Source organism: Columba livia, chromosome 18 (genome assembly GCF_036013475.1).
Source record: "Columba livia isolate bColLiv1 breed racing homer chromosome 18, bColLiv1.pat.W.v2, whole genome shotgun sequence".
Classification (NCBI taxonomy): Eukaryota; Metazoa; Chordata; class Aves; order Columbiformes; family Columbidae; genus Columba; species Columba livia.
This window is the reverse complement of record NC_088619.1, coordinates 4868030-4890978: the sequence shown is the minus strand read 5'-3', so window position 1 is coordinate 4890978 and position 22949 is coordinate 4868030. Positions and strand designations below refer to the sequence as shown.

The following is a 22949-nucleotide window of genomic DNA, read 5'->3' as shown; positions in this document are numbered from 1 at the left end:
AGGGGTGCGAGCTGTGGTGTTGCTCAGGGCATAAATGGGCTCTGGGGCTTATCAGGAGGCTTTTTCCTCTAATCACAGCTTTAAAGCCCCAGCGCAGAAAGGCTGGGCTTGATTAGGCAAAGTGTGTGTCAAGGTGGCAAGCAAAGCCCTCCCTGTGCAAACGCTGTTTTGCTCATGTGGGTGTTTAACAAAAGGCGCCGTTATCAGCGGGGCTTGTTACCTGCCCGTGCAGGCACACAGATCAGGGCATTAATTTCTGTGTTGGGGGGAAAACACAAAAAAGCTCTCAGCAGAGCTGTGATTTATGAATGTGGCAATAAGGGAACGTGCTCCTGCCCGTATCTCACTGGGTCAGTTTTGTTTGCTGGGTGTCAATTTGTGCAACATTTAGTTTGGAGTTGGCTCTTTGGTTTGTGGGTTTTTGGTTGTGTGGGGTTTGTTTGTTTAATATTGTGTGTGTGTATCGTTTTGTTTGTTTGTCTTTTCTTTTTCTTCCCCCTTTCTGGCAAAATTGGAGCAGGTGAAATGTGGTGGCTTGGCAGTGCCCCAAGGAAGAGGGTCAGTGTGGGAAGGGGAGCTGAACTTCATCTCCTAGTCCTGTCCTGGGTGGAAATTTGTCAGGTATTTCTGCCTGTTCAGCCTTGATGTACTGGGATCAGCCACCCATGTCCAGCTGCTTTTGGTGGTTAGAGAGAGGCTGCTGTGACGGTCACTGCGTGCTTACTTAACCAGAAAGTATGTGCCGTAAAAATCAATATCCATATAAACTGTATTGACCCAACCAGGGGCTACCTAGATCAGGAATGCCACCTCCTGGGGTCCTGGCTGGGGGCAGGAGCCCTGGGGTGAACTGGTGTGACAGGTCATGGGTGTCCTGTGCAGGGTCCAGCCCTGCGGCACGTCCCTTCAGGGGAGCTGGGAGGATGCTCTGCTCCTTGTACAGCGACAGGTGGTTTGGCTCTTGGCTGAGTCATGATGCTACTTGGTTTGGACATCTCATTCCTGAAGTATCTGGTGCTTCTGGGACACCAGCTGAAAGCTGGTAAGCTGCATGCAGTCTGCAGTGCCGGCTCTGTGCACCTCAACACCCGCTTCTGCCTCCCCTGAATCCCTGATCCCCATGTCCATGGGGTTTAACCTGCTGGAGGTTGCTCCCTTTGCTGCAAGAAGGCATTTTCCTAAGACCTATGAGGAGGAGGTGTCCAAAAGACCGATAAGTAGCAGTGCCTGTGGGGTTTTAACTTGGCTTTGACGCGGCCAAGTTGCTGCTGTGTGGCAAGAGATGTGACAGCAAGTGGTTGTTTTGTGATGGGAGCTGTGGGAACAGCCTGTTTGTTCTCCAGCTGGAGCTGAAACCAAACCCCTGAGATCGGGGTCTCTGGGCCTGGTTGAAGCCAAGTGACAACCGTGTTGGCCACACATCTTCCGCTGCAGGGGACATTTCTGTCCCCTGGATGTGTTTTGGATGTCCCACCAGCTATGATGTATCTGCTTTTAAGCCTTTTCCAAGCCAGGCTTCCTTTGCTTAAGCCTACTCCGAGTTAGCAAAAGCCTTGCAAAATCCATATCTTGGTTTTTGCCTTTTTTATTGCTTTCTACAGTTTAGCTGGTAACTCCAGATCCTGACTCTCAGGCTTTGCCTTTTTATCTGGATGGGGACATTCCTTCTGTGCTTGCAGGTGCTGAGCCAGTCCAGGCTCAGCAGACACTAGTTCCAGCTTCCCACAAAGGGCAGGATCAGTGCTACCCAGGTAAAGCCGAGTTCAATTAGTAACATCTCTGGTACAAGGATGTGTTAAACCAGCAATCTCTCTAAGAGGCTCCAAGAGCAAGAGCTTCATCTTGCAATGAATCCATAAGTGGATCCACCAAATCTTTGTGTAGCAGGAGCTTAGTACACATAACATTAATGCAAGGCTATAAATTTTTGAGGGAAGAGAAATGTCTGGTCCTTCTGGTTGTGATAAAGTAAGAGGCAGCGCGGAGAATTTATTTTTCCCCAGGAGTGAGTTGTGAGCACTGAAATCTCTGCAAATGCCTAAAATTCTTCCTCTTTCCTCCCTTTCAGGCTATTGTCTGTTTAATTTATAGAGAAAAATGTTTCTACTGCTTTGCAATAAACTCTTGGACACCGTGAAAGTAATCTTGGCTCATTCCAGACCAGCACCAGCGCAACCCTGGGGTAGCTGCTGACTTAGATCCAGGGTGAGCGGAGCCGAGGTGGAGGTGGTGAGGACTCACTGGTGGCCTTCAGGTGCCAAAGAGAGGGAGGGACTCGACACTGATGCAGCCACAGGGGTAAATTCCAGTGAAACACTCCCACAGGGTGTACTAAGTGGTGAGATGGTGCAGGAGTAAAATACACGGTTTGGCGGAGACAGTTGGCCCTGCAATCCACTGGAAAAAGTCTTTAGTCCCAGTTTGCCAGTTAGCTCAGTCATGTTTCCTGCTGGGTTTAGGAGTTATTGGGTTTTTTCCCCCCACCCGCTTTAAATCATGAGTTTCACAGAACTGCCCCCTCCCTGCTCTGCTTTGAAACAAAAGGTCTTTATTTTCCCTTTTTTGGGGACACGGGGACAGATTAGAGTAATCTCACATGACTTGACCGGTGGGCAGTGAAGTCCGGTGATGCTGGGTGATATTCTAAAGAACTCACCCATAAACAGCAATTAGTTTTTAATCGCCCGCAGGAACAGCAACGTGTGCTCTTTGTGGGCCGGAGCCGCACCGGGGGACCCGCAGCCATGAAAGGGAACCTGGGGGTGACCGAGAGGAATAAGATGCTCATTTCGGCCCCACCCCCTTACTGCGCTCAAAAGCTCTTATTTTCAGAGTAGAGCACTATTGAAGCATTGGGACAATGGAGACCAAATCCTTCTGGGGGAGGGGAAGTGCTGGCAATCGCATCTTTTGTTGCTTTTACTTCTTCACTTGCCTATATGGCCTCCCCTGTCCCACCCCTCCAAGAAAGCCACATAGATGCTCGCTAGATGATAATGCAATCACTTTCTTGGGACCTTGCTAATAGGATTATAATTATTACTGGAGATGAACTGGAGTGAATAGAATATTTACCACTTCATCTTAAATTATTGTAAATCCCTCCAAAGCAGCCCTTTGAGATGTAAAGTGCTGCCCCTCTCCCTTCGGTGAAGATAATTATTTAGTGGAAGTTCAGAGCTTTTAAGTATGATGGAGGACAGAAAGAGGCTTCGGTGTTTACATAAAGAGGATGGTCTTTATAATGAACTGCTAAAGTTGATGAATATCTTGCCTGACTCCAGCAAAGGAGGAGGGAAGGTTCTTGCTGAGCAGTTGTAACATCTCAGGCTGTTGCGGGGGGAAGAGGGGAGAAAATAATTGGAAGTTTGGACCTTCCCAGTCCAAAGAAAGTCCCACGTCTCCACAGCCTGTGTTCAGTTGGTACAGGAGTCCTGGTGTCGATGGCAACGTTTTGGGCTTGTTCTTTAGAGTTGGAGGAATTACTGTTTGAGAAATGACCAAGCAGGCTGGGAGACCTGAGCCTGGCAAAGAGATGTTTTGGGGGAAGATACAGTACTCTACAAAGCCAGAGCTGGGCCGGAGATAGAGGGAGGGTCAGGCTGGTGTCATGGTGCAAGGACTGGGGCTGTGGCACGAGGCCAGGAGCTGGTGCTCAACAGGCAAAGCAAGGACCCAGGTCAGGCTGGGCACATGGAGGGTCTGTGTGGGTTACCGAGAAACCTGGACAAGGGGCTGGAAGAGAGTTCCATTGAGGGTTTTTAGGTGGACAAACTGCATCAGCACCAGGAAGGCCCCTAAGCTGAATTTGGGTGGAGGCTGGGAGAGCAGTGGGGAGCAGGTCGTGCTGCTTGGCCTGTTATTGCTCTGCCCGAGTCCTCCTGTGGCTGGGGCTGGAGATACCTGGGCTGCAGGGTTTTTCTTTTGGAGTAGAGGGCTGAACGCTATGCGTGCATCCACGTGAGCATCTGCAAGCAGGATACGTTTCTCCAAAGCTTCCAGGCTGGTCCCATCCCCTTGAGCCCTGCCTTCCAAAGGCTGCCAGCACGGAGCATCAGCTCAGGGCTGGGAAGGGGGGTCGCTTTACCACCTGCCTCCAGGAACAACTTCATGCCTTTGCATCCATCACCAAGGATGGACATGGACCAGGAGTGATCGCCCATCAGTCTCAAATGAGTCTTTGTGGCTCTTTGACCTCTTTATTATGCTCTCTGGTAAAAGCACAAACCCTGTGCGGATGAGTCTCCCATCAAGGTTTTCTGCCGCTATGAGTTATTCCTCCCCTGTAGGCTGCAGCTATACAGTGAACCATATATGGCACTTATACAAGGCAGCAGCCCTGCGAGAGATAACATGTCATTATCTGGGTTACGAGCCTGTGCTTCTAATTAAACCACTTAAACTCGCGAGGCGTCTGAGAGGGAGGAAGGTTTGGGCTGGGGCAGAGGCTGGTTCAGCTCATCACACCCATTGCTGTTCTTTTCAGGTTTTCTGCATGGATCAGGCCCTGCTTTGTCCACGTTGGGTGCTCAGATGCCATTGCAAACTGTTTGCTCAGCGCTGTGGCCTGGCAAAGCTCCCCGTGTCCCTCACCTGCAGCCTGGGAATGGTCAAGCCTCTGCGGTGGCTCCTAGATCGGATCTCAATGCAGTCACTTTGGAGGAGGTGGATAAAATCCTTTACAAAAATAAAAATCCCCAAAAATACCCATCCCCTTGTGACTGCAGCAGCCGTTGTCCCCTCTTCAAGGCACTTCTTGCTTTGATCTGCCGGAGCTGTTGGGCACAACCCTGCTCTGCCTGCATGGAGTGGGGACGAAAGGACCATCTGCCGATGCCCCGCATCTCCCCGCTCCCCCCAGCCTTTGATGGGATTTTTTTATCTGCATCAAAGGGACTGAGCTCAGACTCGACAGCCAGGCCAGAGCCTGTTCCCATGGTGTATGTGGTGATGCCACCTGTGGCCACCAGCTCTTTGGCCCCATCAGAGTCCTGGAGCAGCTTCACAATGAGGAGCCTTGACACGCTGTTACCTTCCTCTGCCTCCTTTAATCCCCAAACTTCCCAACAGGTGAAGGGCACGTGGCAGCTCTGGGGGTAGGGAGCAAGGAGAGTGAGAAAAACATTATTTTCAGGCCCACGTATTTTTGTCCCCCTTGCCCTCCTCCTTTACCTACCCCTTCCTCACCCCCAAAGTTCATTAATTCCCATCATCTGGTTCGTGTAAATGTCGTGGCGAGTGTTTGACAGAGCTGGATAGGGTTACACCCGTTTCAAAAAGGCCGAGGCTGGTTCCCAGCCGTTCCCTTTTATTGTTGTATAATTTGCCAACCCAAACAACAGGTTCCTGCTCCAGACAAAGGTGCACATGTTGCTGTTACTGCTGGTCATAAAAAGAGGAGAGGCTGCGTGCTACCGTATGGGTCCTTGGTGCAACGGCAGCCTGGGCCGGGGGAAACTTTGGTAAGAAAAATGTGATATATCAAAATATATCAAATAATAAACCAGTGAGTGCTCTCAGCCCGAAGAGGAATTTGCTATTGCCTCTTCTCTCTGTGATTCTTCTTCCTCCTTCATCTTCCTGCTGCCACCAGAAAGCAGAGTCGAAGCCAAGTGGGTAATTCTAAAGTCAGTTGACCTCGTTGCTGCTGGCGGCTCCGTGATGTAATTAAAACACTTTATAACTTTAACAGTCTTTCCCGGGGCTTGTCAGGCTTTTGCTTTTAAGGAATATTTCTGAGATTTGATGATTTTGTGATCAGTCCCACGGAGGGTGGGGTCAGGATGGGTCTGGTGTGGTGGCCTTGGGAGCTGAGCGGGTGATGCTCTGGGTTTCTGTGTCCCAGAGCACTGCAGAGCTCTTGCTCACGGTCTGGTGCTGGTGTGGGGCTGCAAGTGCGTGGTTTCAGTCCTGCTCTGATCACCACTGTATGTTTTTCCTGCTTCCTGACAGCAACGTGCTGCCTCAGAGACTGGGAACAACTGGGAATCGCCTTGGCAGAGCGGGTGGGCTGGAAGGGAAAGCTGCCAGCAGTGGAGATGCCACCCCCATCCTTCCCTGGGTGTCTACGGCTCTTTTTCAAGATACTAGATTTAGCTCGCTTGGCCTAAATTTATTTACTGTGGTGGGGGAGAAGAGGAGGAAGCAGGGGGATTTAAAATGAGAATGGGCTGTGCAGGGTGGGAACAGCAATAAACCCTCCTGAAAAGTGTGTTTAAGGCAGCGAATGGACAGACTTTGGTTTGAAAAAAGTCCTTTGGCGGGACCCTGAGCGGGACTGGGCTGGAATGGAGACAGGGGACCAAACCACCCCTAGGGACAGGGCAGGAGAGCATCAGCATGGGAGGGGACAAGGTTTCAACCAGCCTCATCTTCTGCATTTGTTTTCTTTACAGGTTTATTTGCTTTCAAACCTGCAATTTAGAAATGCAACAACAGTCCTCACAAATTCATCACATGCTCCAAATCGTACCACATTCTGGCTCGTGCTGCCTGGGCTTGTTGTCACCTTGGGTTTCCAAACTCTGTCATGACTCAGGAGGCTAAAAATCGGTCTCCTCCAGGGTGGGAGAAGAGCTTTTGTGCCTACTTTATCCATTTCTGTTCACCTTCTCACCATAAGCTTTCAGTCTGATCTGTGTGGTTTCTGAGACAGTCTTTTGGGAGGATTTGGGGGTACTTTCCCCAGAAACAGTCAAGTTACCAAATTTGGTTTTCTGGGAAGAAATCACTTCTTGTTTTCTGGAAACACCAGGCAGGAATTTGGGTAGCAACTGTGCAGAAATAGGTGGGATGCTGTGCTTGTGCGTGGCCGGGCGGCAAAGCAAATGGTTCTGGATTACAGGTCTGAACTTGGCATGGATGTGGCCGATGTCTAAAATAGTCCAAAACAGTTTGACTTGCTTTTTCTACCCTTTCTCCTATTTTCCTTGCTTATAAGGAACAGCTGTGTAGGGAAAGGCCTAGAAATACTTGCATGAGAGGCAATTCTTGCTGTATGTGCTGGCAGAGCTGCCACAGGGACTGCTGTGAGCGCTCCCTGCTCTGCATCTCATAGCTGCATCCCGATACTACAGCATTTTATCCTGATCGTAATAATTCTCCTCTTCTTTCCCCAATACTCTACTCCCAGCTCTCTGTCTCCTCTGGGAGAGTTTTGTCACCCTTGCAGAGGGAAACTGGGACAGCTCAGGGGGTGTTCTGGAGCGGAGGGGTTTGAGACTGGAGGGTGCCATTGCTGTGGCACGGGATGCCCTCATTTTAACATTTACCAGTGGGACTTGAGCTCTTGAGCATGCTGGGGTGAGGAGAATATCTCTAAGTGATGCTGGGTGGCTCTGGGTAGGAATACAAGTGCCACAAAACCCTCCCCAGGAAGGGAAAATCATCATCCGCTTGGCTCTGTGACTCCTGTTTGGCACCTGAGCGTGCTGGGTCACAGCCTGACGGTGACCTCCGTGCGGTCAGATGGCCAGGTCTGGCATCTCCGCACCCCCTGGGCTGAGCCCCACCGAGGGGCTTTGGGCTCCACCAGACCCCAGGTTATCCCAGCGGGTGCTGGGGAATGGCAGGAGGTGCGTGGGGGGGCCAACAGACGTTGGATAAAGTCAGTAATGTGCTCTGTCCTACCTGCAGCAAATAACACAGCACAGGTCGTGGGGGTCCCACTGGCCCCCCCGGCCCCTCGCCGTTCCTCCTTGAGATGTGGCAGCAGATTAGCCTGGAGCCCCTCTGCGCAGACAAAAGCTGCCACAAAGGGCATTAGGCATCGGGATTGGATTACCGTGTGGCCACCTGTCATCCCCACTTTGTAAATTTATCTCGCTCTGGGTCCGGTTTTCACATTGGAGAAATTTGCACTTAAAAACATACAAAATCACCCCCCCCAGTGCCTCTCCAAGCAGCAGCCTGGTGGAGTCCATTTTAGCATCCCTTCTTATTCCAGGCTTCAGAGCTGTGTGGGGCTGGGGATTAGGGCTGTTTGAATAAAGAGAGCCTTTATTACATTAGTCTAAGTGGTTAATAGGTAAAGTAGGCCAATCCATCTTTAGACTAAGCCTATCACTTCGCCTACGAAGGGTGCAGGATTCACGGAGGAAATATTCATTAAAGGAAAAGCTTTTCCTCTGTCCCACTTGACATGTTAATAGCTCGGGGTTAGGGGCTCTGCTCTCTGCCTGCGGAAAATTCATCGCTATGCTGGAAAATTCATCGCTGTGCTCACACAGCAGCTCCCTCCTCTCACCGGGACCCCAGAGCATCGCTGAGCCCCCACAGCGCTTTGCCGGGAGGGATGCTGGGAGTCTGATGCTTCTCATCCTCCCTTTGCTCTTTCACACCCAGAAATCAGGTGCCTTCCCAAGCAGGGATGCTCAGGGAAAGTTCAAATGAGAGGTGAAGGCAGCGCTTCGGTGCTGGGACTCTCTGCTGTGGGATGTTCTCAAGGCCAAAAGTATTTATGGGTTTGAAATGCTTAGACAGTTCACAATTGCTATGAAATGGGATGATTTGGATGCAGGTGCTGGCACCAGAGGTCTTTGAACTCCAGGTTGCCAGAAGGCAGGAGGAGAACAAGGCAGGAGTGACTGCTTGCCAAGCTTTTCATACTATCTTTATTTTCTACTACAGCATCTGCCGCAGCCCTCAGTGGTGTCTCCTTCCAGCCCTGTCCCGACAAGTGCAGCAGCTTTAGTCCGAGCTCAGCTCCCTGTTTCCCACAGCCTGACTCCCTTTGTCATGTCCCTTTCCTCTCCCATGCGGACAGCGGTGGTAGCTGAACATCCACCGTTCTTACCTTGCACCAAACAGCGCTGGCAGAAGCTGCCCAGGTGTCTAACATGTCTTTGAAGCTTCCATGGACACAGAGGACTCCACAGCTGTCACGAGCTGTCCCCAGGCTCAGCTCTGCATGCCACATTGTGCTGAACTTGGGGTTTCTGCTGTTACTTTTGCCCCAAGGGGTTGCATCCTGCCAGGGCATGGTGGCTACAGCTCTTCTGACCACTTCGGCTCCTCTTTCCCCTCCCTCTTCAACAGCTCTCGTTTAGTGCAGCCCTTGCTGTCTTGCAGCCCCAGGAGCAGATGTGTTCAGATCTGGATCCTGGTCCTACTTCCACCAACATGTATGTCCAGCATGCTGTGTCAGAGCTGCCATGCTATACGTGTGCCAAGTTTTCCTTCTGCAGTTGTGGTTTGAATGGGAATAAAGGCTTCTTGGTGACTTTTCCACCAATGTGAGTTCACACCAGCCACCGTACCAGTTCCTCCCGTCCCTGGGGCTCTGTTGTCTCTGGCTGCCAGCATGATTGATGGTGCCTCTGTGGGAGACTATGGAAACCATGAGAAAGCTCCTCACAACAGGCCCATGCAATAAAACTTTGCTTTCCTGGATGTGATGCTGTCAGAGGTTCAAACCACATCCGTGGGCCACAATATTTGGCGTCACTTGCTGCTGTCTAGCTTTTATGCAGCCGCTTTCCAAAGAAGGCAGCGTCTGAGACAATCTCAAGGACCTTAGTTCTGGGCTATGCCTGGCACCTATCTGGGTATGATGAAGGAAGAGAGTGCTGGGCGTAGGGCCTGAAGGCTGGTTTTGGTGGATTCTGTTCTTGTTCTTTGGTTGAAGGCTCCATTTCTAGCTCTGTTCATCTTAGACCTGTGTTGACGGACCAGAGGGCAGGAGCAGCGTCAATGTGCCCGGTCTTGTTTCTCTTGCTGGGATGGGTCACCAGCAAGATTTCTGCAAATAGCAAAAATTCAGGTCCTCTTCAAAAATAACAATTCTGGAGGGCTAGACCTTCAGAGAACTGAGTGTTCTCAGCTCTGTTGGATGTTGAATGTCCTCAGCCACAAATAAAGTGTGGGTTCGGGAGCTGACTGGTCTGCAAAGGGACTGACACCAGCCCGGTGGGTGCCTCTTAGATAGAGTTGCTCCTTGCTCTCTTCCACTTGCACGGTGCTTTCCTCTGTGTTTGTTGAAACACTAATTAGGAACTTGTGTTTCCCAACCAGATCAATTGACTCAGCACCTCCACCCCCAGCAATTCCTCCTGCTTCACAGCCCAGCCCTACCCAATGCCTCTCTTGTGCAAGGAGTAAAATAATAAGCCTTGCATCATTCCCAGGAGGCTGATAAATACTGACTGTAGTAGTCTTGGAGAAGTCAGTCTTGAGGTGCAGAGCCCCGTACAGCAAGCGATGTGGTGGACCTGACCTGAGCCAAAGGGCTTTGGTGTAGCAGGACCATCCTGAGCACATCTTGGGCAGCAGTCTCCTCCCCGAGCAGGTCCCAGACTGTTAAGGACTTCATGGATTGAAACCAACCTCTTAAATCAAGATAGAAAGCAGCTGGTGGCCAGCGCAGGATGTAGAACTCAGATTTAATGTGGCTGTAAAAAGAGACATCACTTAATAAGCAGGCTGTCGAAACCCACATCAGCCCACGATAGATTTAAGAGTTGCTCGCTGAGTGTTATTGACTGGCTCTTTCTACGAAGGTGTTACAGGTTTGTGGAGCTGGCCAGAAAGGTGAAGGATTAGTCAGAGTTCTATTTTGGTTACTGTTTTTTGGCACACACTGTCTCCTGACTTCCAGAAGCGCTCGTGTCCCAGGTGTCTGGTAGATGAGCGTGATTTTTATCTGCATGTGAAACTCCATTTGCGTGGCCTTGAAACCACAGCCCTAGGGGTTGCCACCACCCTTGGGCATGGCTGGAGGTTTCCACAAACTGCTGTTCCACAGTCCAGCTTGTCCATCACCACATCTCCCAGTGCCCCGTGCAGAACTGGTGTGGAGACCATCTCCCACCATGGGTCTGTGGAGAAGGGGCTTTATGGTCAGACCCCAGCACACCTCACTGCAATTAGTGCAGAAGCTGATGGTGTAAAATACCAGGTACAGCGTGAGCTAGATAGTAGTTGCATAAATAGCTACTGACCAGCTTTCATGGGCACACGATGATTTTTGATTCAATCAGAGCTCTGATTCCTGGGGTCCTATTATTTGGCTTCAGAACAGATGGATCTTATTTTTTCCATTTGCTTCTTAACTGGGGCAACCATTGGCCTTAGCACAAATTATCAGTGGCATTTTTAATTGCAGAAGCCTGTGGTGATCTTTGCTGTAGAATCAAACAGGCGGTAAGGGAGGACATGGCCATTGGGGATCAAACAGCCTCTCTGTGCAGTGCTGTTTGTCTGAGGGAAACGCTGTTTGAGGCTCACGGGTCACACTGGCCGGTTATTGCTCTGTGCTGGGTGGATGCTTTGATAACTTAATCAAGTTTTATGGCTTTAATTTAGTGGCTCACTCCCTTCTTGCCTTTTCTTTTTTTTGACGGTCTCAGAACCTAGAGCAAATTAGTCCCTTTGGGTTATAAAGGGAAAGAATTGGCAAATAGTCTAAAACATTTAGGCTTGGCTAGTGAATTATAGGAAAAAATCACTCTTCCTGCTTCATGCTGCTTCCATCACTTCTGCAAGCTCTCTAGTTTTTGCCCACGTGGTTGATTAGAAATAGCCAGGGAATGAGGTGGAATCGCTGAAGGCTTTAGGTTTCGAGGGTGTTTTGTGAGGGTGCGTCGTACCCGTGAGCTGAGGTTGTGTTCTCCGTAGTTGTACCTGTATCCTGACCTGCTGTGGCCTGTGTGGCAGTGGAGGGGAAAGGTTGTCCCTTGGATGCTGGGCTGGGATGTGCTGAAGATGCCACCAGCAGCTCTTGATGCAGAGCGTAGCCGGGCTAATCCACTCATGGATAACTGGGAGATTACGCAGCTGGATTTCTAATACAGTGGCCTTTAATAATAAATCCCCTCCTAATCCCTAAATCAATGGAAAATAGATTTATCTATACCAGCTGAATGGCCTGCGTAGGCATTTTAGGGAGAAGAATTCTTGTATATCTGTGTGTGAACATCTATCTATATATATATGGATATGCATATTTTTGTTCCTGCTGTTCTGACCTGTGTGTCTGTGTTGTGTCATCAGAGACCTCATGCCCAGGACCCTGGACGGGCAGATCACCATGGAGAAGACCCCCAGCTACTTTGTCACCAAGGAGGCCCCAGCCCGCATCTCCTCCATGTCCAAGGGCACAAAGCTCATCGTGGTGGTGCGGGACCCCGTCACCAGAGCCATCTCGGACTATACCCAGACGCTGTCCAAGAAGCCCGATATCCCCACCTTTGAGAGCCTGACCTTCAAAAACAGGACTACGGGCCTGATCGACACCTCGTGGAGCGCCATCCAGATCGGCATCTACGCCAAGCACCTGGAGAACTGGCTCCTCTACTTCCCCATCGGGCAGATCCTCTTCGTCAGCGGGGAGAGGCTGATCAGCGACCCCGCGGGGGAGCTGGGCCGGGTCCAGGACTTTCTGGGCCTCAAGAGGATCATCACCGACAAACACTTCTACTTCAACAAAACCAAGGGCTTCCCCTGCCTGAAGAAGGCAGAAGGCAGCAGCAAACCCCACTGCCTGGGGAAGACGAAAGGCAGGACCCACCCCGACATAGACCAGGAGGTGGTGCAGAGACTGCGGGACTTCTACCGGCCCTTCAACATGAAGTTCTACCAGATGACGGGGCAGGACTTCGGCTGGGACTGAGGCTGGTGTGGGAAAGTCCCCTGTAATTACTTGCCCAGCACGGTTTGCATATATAAAGAGATATATATGTATGTAAAATGTACAGAAATCTATTTTATAATAATTTATTTTTAATTCCTAAGCAATTAATTCACTAAGCTGCCTAACCGCACTGGCTAGAACGGTAGCCTGTAACCTGTTTAACATTCCACGGTGTTTAATTCTAATATGTCTCTCCTTTATTTTTTCCCCCCCCTCCTTCTATTTTCTCCTGTTATTGGTTTGGTTTGTAACAGATGGTGCTTCCATTTTTCCTAAAACAAAATTTGTATTTAAAACAAAAACAAACAAAAAAAAAAGCGAGGGTGGCAAGGGAGGGTTGGGGAGGGAAAGCACAAGTTTATTTTTGTTACGGGTATCTGGCCTTTATAAACACTTGCTTTCCCTATTCCGGTGTCCCAGTCTCTGCTCCGCTGTTGTGCTCCCTGGTCCCACAGCCTTGCAGTGAGTCCCGCAGCCCCGGGGGGTTTCTCTGGGGCGGGTATGGGGAGGTCGGACATCTCCCTACAACCCACATACCTCTGCTGAGCAGCAGCGTGTTTTACCAGCGCAGGGAAGCCCAAGCCATAGAGCTCCTGCTCTCAGCTCTGCCAGGAGGGGAACGTGCTGGTTTTCCAGTGGAGAAGCCGCAGAGCCTGTTGCATGGGCAGAGCTGGCTCTGCAGTGTGCTTTTCCTTCTTGCCTTTTGTCAAGGAGGCTTTTTCCCATGGTCCCTCTATGCATTTTAAATCCTTACTGCAGGACAAATGTGAAAATACGTGTATTGTGACACGCTGGGTGCTGGTCTGAATGACTCGCGGGACGCTTTGCTCTGTGGGTGCCGGTGGCTGCACTGGCAGTGTGGGGAGCAGCACCCACCCCAAAAAAGCCCAGCAGAGCCAGGGAGCCATGTGAAAAGCCCAGGTCTCTGCTTGGTGGCCTCCCCAGCGTGGAGAGTGTCCCAGGACACAGCACAGGCAGTGCTACCTCCAGCCCCGCAGCCTCCAGCGCACAGGACTGGGGAACATCAGCCTTGACCCTCTTCACTCCCATGACTTTTTGGTCCAACACCCCCTCCATGGTCTATCCCAAGGAGCAGCGTTTGCCTAGAGCCAGGAAGAAATGCTGCTTTGCCAATGAGGATGAATGTGTATTAAAGCAGGGGGGAGTCTGGGCTGTGCTTGGGCTGGGCTGTTGCCCTGGGTGGGTGTGGGGGGCAGCCAGGCAGGACAAGAAGCTCTGAGCTCTTATCCATCAACCCAGGTACAATAGCCTGGAGATCCTTCACCTCATGCTTTGGGGCATTAGGACAAGTTGGTGGGGCTCTCCTGAGAGCTCTAGCCATGTTCTGTGTGCTCAGGAGGTTTTGATAAATACCACGTGTGTCCGATGCCTTATCTTTACTGTCTTTAGTGTTGGAGGTTCTGCTAGCTCCACTGGAACATTTTCAGAGCAAGGTGGTAGCAGAAGTGATTTGCTTCTTGAATTTTGAACAGAAGAAGGGCTATATTGTCTTTGGGCAACAAAAACCCATGCGCCTCTCGCCTGCAGGCACTGAAATGATGTACTACACCGAGTGTGGATCTTGCTGGATAAATCTGATGGCACTGTGTGAGTACTTGCATAAAGCAGGTGGTATAAGTAAAATGCAAAAACAGTAAACGCACCAACGGGCAGAGCGTATGTGAGTTGAGTTAATGCTCTATTTTCATATGCATTGCCTATGTAAATGCGTGCCTGCACCTCTCCCCAGTCCCCCATAGCAAACCAGCTTTGGGCACCACATTGCTGAGCCATGCCCAGCTGTGGTGGGGTACATGCAGTGGCATTTCCCAGATGTTTCTTTTACTTTCACAGCTGCCTTGCTTCTTTCCTGCTCCTTATAGCTCCCTGCTGTGACTGTTTGGTGATAAAAAGGCTTTTTGGAGCCCGGGCTGCTCTCCCTGGGGCTTGATCTGGCCCTGCTCAGGTGGATATAAGAAAGAGCAGACCCACTGCTGGGTCTGCTGCAGGGATCTGCAAGGTGAAGTGCCACCCTTCAGCACTTTGAACCTAAGGGCTCTTGGCTTGGCTCAGCGGTGTCTCATCTCCAAAGGGATTTAGGGACTCTCACCCCGTCAGTGCCAGTGAGGTGTGTGTGGGTTCATACGTGGGGTGCAGCACGCTGGGATGTCCTCGAGGAAAGGGGGATGCTGAGCATAACATCAGGACCGAGCTGCTGTGAGCAGGATGCAAATCCCTCTCGGGGTTTTGCCTTCAACAACATCTTCCTATAAAAAGGGAAAGCTGGCCAAATCCTCTCCTTTTAGCCCTAAGCCATTTCTAGCAATGAAGCAACGATTCACATTGAAGCATCCCCCTTCCAGAGGTGACAGCCGTGAGTGCGGGTGGGTGGCACAGGTTGACAGACGTCACCCACCCCCCATTCTGCAAAACGCAGCTGCAAACCTCAAGTGGTGGTTGGATCTTCATGTTTGGGGTCTTTGGTTTTTGGTCCAGCCAGGTCCCTGGCACTGTTCTGTGACAAATGCCTGAGCGTGTCTGCTCCATCCCAAACCAGCTGCTGTTGGGTGACCAACGGGAAGGGGCTGAGGGGTGGGAGGGAGAGGAAGATACTTTCTGGTGGAAAAGATTTTTCTCAAAAACATCAGTCTTCCTACTAGCCAGCTTATGCAATGTATGGAAAGAAGCTCATCCTCTACACTTGGCCTTTGAGCAAGCTCCAGCCACCATGGTGCCACTTCCCCAGGCGGTTTCACCAGCTGAGTCCTTCTGCAGTGAAACCCTCTGGATCCACCACCTTGTGTTGCTCCCATCCCTGCGGTTCCCTTCAGAACTGCTTGTGAGTGCCGGAAGATTTCACATCCCTTACGTCTTCCTTCTGGGAAACAAGTTTTTAATATCCCAATGCCTTCCTCAGCTATACAGCAGAGCGTGGGCTTAATTTGTATAATCAAGCCCTGCTGCAAAATGCTCTCATGAAGCAATCTTGTTGGAGAGCAGAAATACAGAGAGTGAGTAATAACTCTTCTAACCTTAAGCAAATTGTTAGCCCTGGCTCAATATCCTTCTTAATGAAGTCTGCACTAGACTTAATCCAAAGGCCTTACCTAACATGACTATGAAGGTGAATTCCCTGTGGTGTACATCTGGTTGCTAATACTGGAATCAGTGCTATTGTCATCATTTAAAACAACACCTTTTTTTTGAAGTTAGCCTTGGAGCTGTGACTAGAAGTTTTGGGTTGTTCTTTTTTTGCCCTCACATTGTAACATTAATTTATGGCTGAGTTTCATTCAGTCCTGTATTCAGCAGTGCAGTACAGGTATTAGTGATGTGTTTTCTGTAATGTGGTACTATAGGGTAGCTGATTTGTAAGAAAAAGAAAAAAATGGAAGGAAACACACAGAAAAAAAAACACGAAAAAGAAAATCTGATAAAAAAATGTAAATCGAGTATTTTGTGGTATGTACAACACAAATTAATTTTACACAGAGATGTTTCTAGGAAAATACAATTCTGATAATTCATACTATTTGTATGAACAAATAAAAGCTCTATTTTACCAAGCGATGGACACGGTTGTATTCATTGAACGCTGCGCAGGTGGAGGTGACTCCCCAGGTGGGCTCGGTGGTGCTGCCCCTGACACTTGCACATCCACCCCACTGATGTCCGTGCCACTGTGCCGGCCCCATGGCAAAGCCCAGAACCTCCTGCTGGAGCCAGCAGGCAGGATGCTGGAGGACAAATTCAGCCCTTTACAGCTGGTGCTGAGGAACCTTTCCAGTCCAAGTTTCTTTCCAAAAGTGGTGCGCTTATGGTGGTGATGCCGCTCCCAACCTTTGGGGCCAGCGGTTGCTTTTGCTCCCTACACGCTCAGCACTTTTAAGGTATAAAAATTCATTATCATTAAATTCAGAAGAGTCCCATGCCAGTGCTCTACAAAGCAGCACCTAAAGAGCATTACAGATTTATATAAAGCAGCGATTGCCACTTAACTAAACTGAATTAAAATAATTTAATTTTTCTTAGCAGGTTTGGCATCAGGTGCAGGGTAATTGATGGGAGTGGGATTGCTCACTTTTCAGAGACCTTCGAGAAAAGGAGTAAAAAGTAAGTACAAGATTTAATATAGCGATTTAGGAAGAGTTCAACCTGGAAACCTCCAGCTTGTCAGGATTGGGATTAGCTGCTCCCACACTCTGGCACTGCTTAAACTCCACAGGGGCCTCATTTTTAAAATATATATACATAGATTTTACTTTAAAATTCCCATGTAGCTTTTGAGTGGCCCAGCTGGATGTGCTGAGAGCTGACCTCAGCTGGATGGAGTTGAACAACTTGTTACCTCGTTCTCACTTCACCTTGATTGCATTCAAAACCAGGTGCTCCTCTACCAATGCCTCAGCAGATGTCAACCCTGGGGGCACCTCAGGCCTGAGTTCAACTCAGGGAATGCTGTCCCTCATTCTCATATTTTATACGAACTACTACGATACTATACTATGATTGTTAGGAGGAAAGAATGTGGGTGCTTTTCCTTCACAGAGGGATGGGTATTGCAGAGAAAAAGGAAGGTCCCTGCAAAAGAGGGTTCAGCCTCCACACTGTCCTTTGAATCTCTCTGTTGGATCTTCCCATTTGTGGGGAGTGTTTCTCCACTTGGTTTGGGCTGAGCCACGTTCTCAGATGCTTTTTTGGCAAGAGCAATTGGAAGGTAAGAGTAAAAGCACCTGTGTGGTTACAGAACTGCATCTTGAATACGGAGAAGTGTTTGCTCTGAAGTAGGTGGCCTGAAGGATGTTTTGGTAGCCCTGAGGACTCCAGCTAGAGGAGGAAGCTCTTGAAGAAGGAGAATGGTTTGATGAAGGGGTAGGTGAGGCTGAGGCAGCTGTTGAAAGGTTGCTGCTAATGATGTTTATAACTAAAGTAGATTCACTTCTTCTCTAGGCTGGTGGAAGAAAGGTGATGAGCTCTTGTATTCATCTAAAAACCAACCAGGTCTCTGGGTTGTGTGGACCAATGTGGCATTTCTAGTGAAGATGCTTGGGGTCCAATGCTAAGAAAACATTGCAGAAGGGTGTCACCTTGCAAGGATGCAGATACCCAGGATGGGCAAGCAGGGAGCAATTTATCTGGAAGTGAAGGGGCTGCCTCTGTGAGCATCTCTACGTGGCACCTGGAGAGTGTGGAGACCTCTTTGAGGAGGGTGAGGGAAGGTTAAAATGAGGGAGGAAAGAGCTGGTGTAGCCTGTAAGCACTTGGGAAAGGTCTGGGCAGGATCTGCGAAGGCAAAAAGGTGTTGGTAAAGCTTCGAGTCTGTGCCATTGAAGAAGTTGATGTATTTGGGGTTTGGACCAAACATTGCATTTAAAACAACCTTGAAGCTTGAGATAGTTTTAGCTGGGGCCTGGTTTCGGGAAGAAGACATCACTATATGATTTTTTAAATTATTATTATTATTTTTTTCCCTTGGGACTGCTATACAGATGGCTGAGAGTGGGACTGTCAGCAGCACAAAGTTCCCGAACCACCAGAATAATGCAACACAAAGTGATTTGCTTCTTTTCCTGAGGTTTTTTGTTGTTGTTGTGACTTTTCCTCCCATTCGAAAGTCTTACTTAGCCACTAGATCTGTCTGTTCATAGCTTTATTTAAAGCTAAACTTTATTATCCTCTAATTTCTCTCTGTGGTTAAGAACCATGGTGTTAACTCTTTTCCTAATGCATATATTTTTAAAAGTAATAATACTGACTAATTAGTTATAAATCATTCAAATATTTCTCTGTGAGGTAAGTGTTCAGCACCTGGTTTAATGGCTTCTTTATTGGAGGGAGGAATTCCTGTGTCAAATGTTAGTGTTGATACCTTCAGCTGGGATAAAACCTCATGACTACCGCAACTCATCAGATCTGCCCGCTAATCAGGATTTCCCCTATTTGTAGATAATAATTAGTTTCATTAAAACACCCATTCCAAGTCATTGTAGAGTCCTACGCCCCAGTTCACTGAGAGGGACCAACTGGTGCTGAAGACACAGTAGGTTGGCTAATCTTACTGTTTCTAAACTCTCCTCACTAAATGGTTTCCTCTGTTCACTGCTGCTTTCTCTGGTTCTTCCAGCAGACCAGGATTCAGTTCTGCAGGTTTTTTAGATCTCAAATCCTGCCTTCACAGTTCCCATCTCCCTCTGGGGGCTTACAAATAGGATTGCAAGAATCATCTGCTGTCACTGCAACAGTTCAGTTACAAACTGAAGAGCATCCTCCAGGAATATTATTTGCAACTATTTATACAGTCAGCTATAATTGTGAGACTTAATTCATGCTCATTAAGTCCTCTGAGGTGCGCGATGGGAATCACTGCTGCAGTGCTGAGTATTACTGGTTATTCAAGCTGCTCGCAGCAATGAAGGCATCACCATTTGTCTTGGCTTGAACTTTTCCCCATCCCACCAGGAGCTAGTGGGGAGGACGCTGGTACCAGCTGTCCTCGGGAACAAAGCTGGATCCAGATATTGAGCTCTTGCTAGAAATTACGTGCTGTGTAGCAACCAAAATCCCCCCAAAAAAAGGAATGAAGTCTTGAAATAATATGCTCAAAAAAATGGCTTGGCAGAGAAGATGCAACTGGCTGCTTTGACATCTAGGTTATTTAGCTGGGAATTTATGTGTCCAAAGTTTAAATGCTTCACCAAAGAAAATTTAAGAAAGCACCATGTTTCCAACTAATTAAGTCATGTCAGCCAAATATAATTTATTTCTCACCATCACTCATGTCTACAGCAAAATTATCTCACTTTTGATTTCTAATGACTTTCTCTTTCTCATTAATCTGTCCATGAATTATATTTATATAACTTTTTGGCATCGAAGCAAAGAATTTTTTTCTCTTTTTAATAAGGAGAGCATCCCTAGATAATTCTGCATCATTCTTGAAAGGGGGTGGGGAGACTAACTTGGGTTTCATGGCACAGCCCTCGCCTTCCTTCCCAGGAACCATGGTGGGCTCTACCCCAGGTATTTCTCAGGACCTCAGCTTGTCCTTGCTCCCTCAGGCCTCCCTTGTCATTTCCTCTAGTACCAAGTTGGGTATATGCGTTCTGGTTTGGGCTTTTAGTTGAACAAATAAAAAAGCCTTTTTTCTACAGATCTCAGGGAATTCTGTCAGGTGTTTTTCATAGAACATCACTGGCTTTTCTGTTTCTCACAGCATCCCTGGCTCTTCTCATAGACACAGGTTGTCACAGAGCTTTTAAATTCGGCTGCTCCACCTTTCATCTTTGGCTCTGTCCCAGGCACTTGTGTGTCCTGGCTATTGGATGCTTGGGTCTTCCTGCTTGACCGATTGGCTTCATGTCTTGGTTTTTGCTGATGGTTTGTTATCTGAAGTTCACCTTGTTTCCAAGCCCCTGGAGCAAGTTCTAAGGATGCTCCCATGCAGGACTGGATCAGACATGTAGTTTCCATCCAGTATCCCGTCTCTGACCCAAGGCAGCTCCAAGAACATAAGGAACTGGAGAAGAAACTTTTTCTGCTGCTTTTAGGTGAAAAGGGGTGAATCTGTGGTTTTGAAGTCCACACTCCGCCTAGGTTTTCTTTAGCAGTGCATCTGAGTCTTCTCCAGTCAAGACAGACCTTGAACATGACCTGAAGAGATGAGCAAATACTCCTTCTTAGGAAACTTCCAGTCCAAGCTGCAGATCAAAGAAATTTGGGTAACTGAGGAAAGCATCCAAGTATTGGGTGCTTTGCATATATTGGCCTGAACTTCTGAAAAATCCCTTTGTTTCCGAGCACTGCAGAAGTGGAGCCTGCTACCTGCGGTCACCAAGAGCCATCCCACTGCATCTCCCCCAGGAGGAACTGCCGTTTCCAGCCAGCCTGGGTTGCTGTGAGGGACCTGGGCTGGCAGACAGCTCAAGCTGCTCCAACACCTCCCCAGGGAAAGCAGGAGGGAGCTCGCAGCCAGAAATGCCAGCAGGGAAATGCCAGAGCCTCGGCTGGCAGACGTTTGCTGCCTTCAAAGGGTGCGCTGGGGAGGGAGCTGCGGGCAGCAAACATATCCCTGGAGGGTGATATGGAAAATGGGTGAGGTAGGACTGTACAGGGATGCCTCAGCTATTGCCTTTCTGTGCACTTCATGTGCTGGGGTTCCTTGGAGGTGCTTTACATGCAGGAGTATTTCTGAAAGCCAGTGGGTTGTGCCCACTGAAACAATAAATGCATAAATGAAGCTGGATATGGCTGACTAGCTACAGCTCTTGAAACTCTAACCAAGAGAGAAATTGCACTGCTGGGTAGTTTGGGATAAGTCACCTACAGCTCAGTGTTTCCCTAGTTCTTCACCAACAGGGGAATATGGTTACAGCTGTCTTGGATTGACCATGGTCTTCCTCTCTCACCTGTGTGCTCTTGAATGGCTCCAGAGCCAAGATTGACGATTATTCCATCTACCTTGACCTGGCCACAGATGTATGAAGTGATGCAGTTGTACAAGAAATCCAGTTGGCTGTCAGTCCTTGGGAAATTCATGTACCATGTGTTGGGTTTGTGTTATTCATCCCTGGGGGGGTAACAGTACAGGGATCTCATTACATTTCCTTTGTGTATATTTGCTTTATACTGCTTTGTTTGAGAGCATGCTTGGCAACTCAGTTGTTCGAGTATTGTGCTGGAAAATACACAATATTTATGTATCAACAGGGAATGACAAGTCTCCAGACAATCAGAAGGTTGCGATTCAAACGGTACAGTGGTACGGGGAATGCAGGGTGAGGGGGGTTGTACTTTTCAAAATAAACTTGGGCTCTTGGCATTCATTTTCCTATGGAAAGCAGATGAGATCTCAGTTCCTATGAGTTCTAGCTTCAAAATACGCAAGCAATTTGCTTGCAATGGCACTGCTGGCAGTGAGATGCCCAACTGGGATCTGGGCTTCAGGGCCAATTGCTTCTGAACATGTTACCTCAGGTTCTTGGGAAGTTTCCCTTGCTCTTCACAGCTTCACAACCCTGCCAGGGTCTAAAAAGCAGAAACCAACTCCTGTGCTTTGGAAGGCTTGGTTTATGTCCCTGGATTGTTTGGGTGGGGTTTATTTTTGGCAAGATGCTTATCCTTCCTGCATGCCCCTGGTGTGTTTCCATCCCACAGCAGAGCTGGTTCTGCCTTAGCTTGCCATGATGGTGTGGTCAGTTCTGGTGCAGCACTTGGATGCTGTAGCTGGATGCCTGTGATCCCTCTTGCTGTTCACCACCTTCACTCTCCTGTTTAGAAGTATAAATAATGATGTATCTGGGAATAAACAGTAAGTTCAGGAAGATCATCTTCATCAGGAAAGATTGACTCATTCTTGGCAAGGGCAAGTTGGCATAGCCCTGTTGACTTCAAGGGAGCTGAATTGATTAATGTCAGCAATGTGGCTGGCCCTGTTTCTCCAGATGTTCTGGCAAATGCCTGCAGATACCGAATCCTGTCTGGATAAATTTATGAATATCTGTGGGCTAAAGACAGGGTTACAAGGGTTCCTATGACCAGCTCCAGGCATGGCTCGACACAGGGCAATGAGCAGCCTCAGCCTGCTCACCGAGGCATCAAATGCCGCGAGGAACACCCCAACTCAGCAGTGGACAAAGCTGTTGCAGCCGCTGCTGAAGGTGAATTTATCCAGTGATCGTAGCTTGCCGCTTCTCGTTGCGTATATGTGACATAAACATTTATTATCTTCATTTGTGAAATTTCGCTGCGGCTCACCTTGGGGCAGACAATTCCGAGAGCTCAATTACTGGCAGTTAGTTGCTTGACAACACTTCTGGCAGGTGCTGGCAGAGTGCAGGCACTGTGTCCCTGTCAGACAGCAGATCTCTCTGTTTATTAGTTACAGTCATCAAGGCGTGCCTGAAGTCACCTGGGAAGCCACTGGATTTCTCAGGGAGGAAAAAAAAAGCATGCAGACTTGAGCATGAGGTCATTGCGGCTGTTACAGGCAGTCCCCAGGGGACCTTGGCTACACTGGGGTGGAAGGGCAGCATCCCCATGTAATGGTCAGCCCTTGTCCCCAAGGTTGTGATGTTCAGACATGAGAAGCTTCATCCCTGCACCACAAATGCAAAGGGGTGAAGTGATTTGCTGAAGGATGTGCAGAAAGCCTGTGTCAGAGCTTGCAGTCAAAGGTGGGTTCCCGGCCCCCCACCCGTGGTCCTTGCTTTGCAACATTGAAGCAGATACAAATCCCACATGAAGACTGGACTTCTGCTCTTCTGAGGGATCAGAGAGCAAAACTGACCCTGTGTTGGAGACACCAGCTGAAACAGTCCCTCTG

At 48.9% G+C, this 22949-nt stretch overlaps 1 protein-coding gene across 1 annotated transcript in view; it reads left to right on the top strand.

The window, feature by feature from the left end:
* Window positions 1-16194, top strand: part of LOC102084520 (heparan sulfate glucosamine 3-O-sulfotransferase 3B1) — a 29415-nt gene extending 13221 nt beyond the window's left edge. Inside the window, exon 2 of the mRNA XM_005503168.4 lies at window positions 11989-16194. Coding sequence (XP_005503225.3) covers window positions 11989-12607 — 619 coding nt within the window. The 3' untranslated portion in view covers window positions 12608-16194. The remainder of the gene's footprint in view (window positions 1-11988) is intronic.
* Window positions 16195-22949: the final 6755 nt, after the last annotated feature.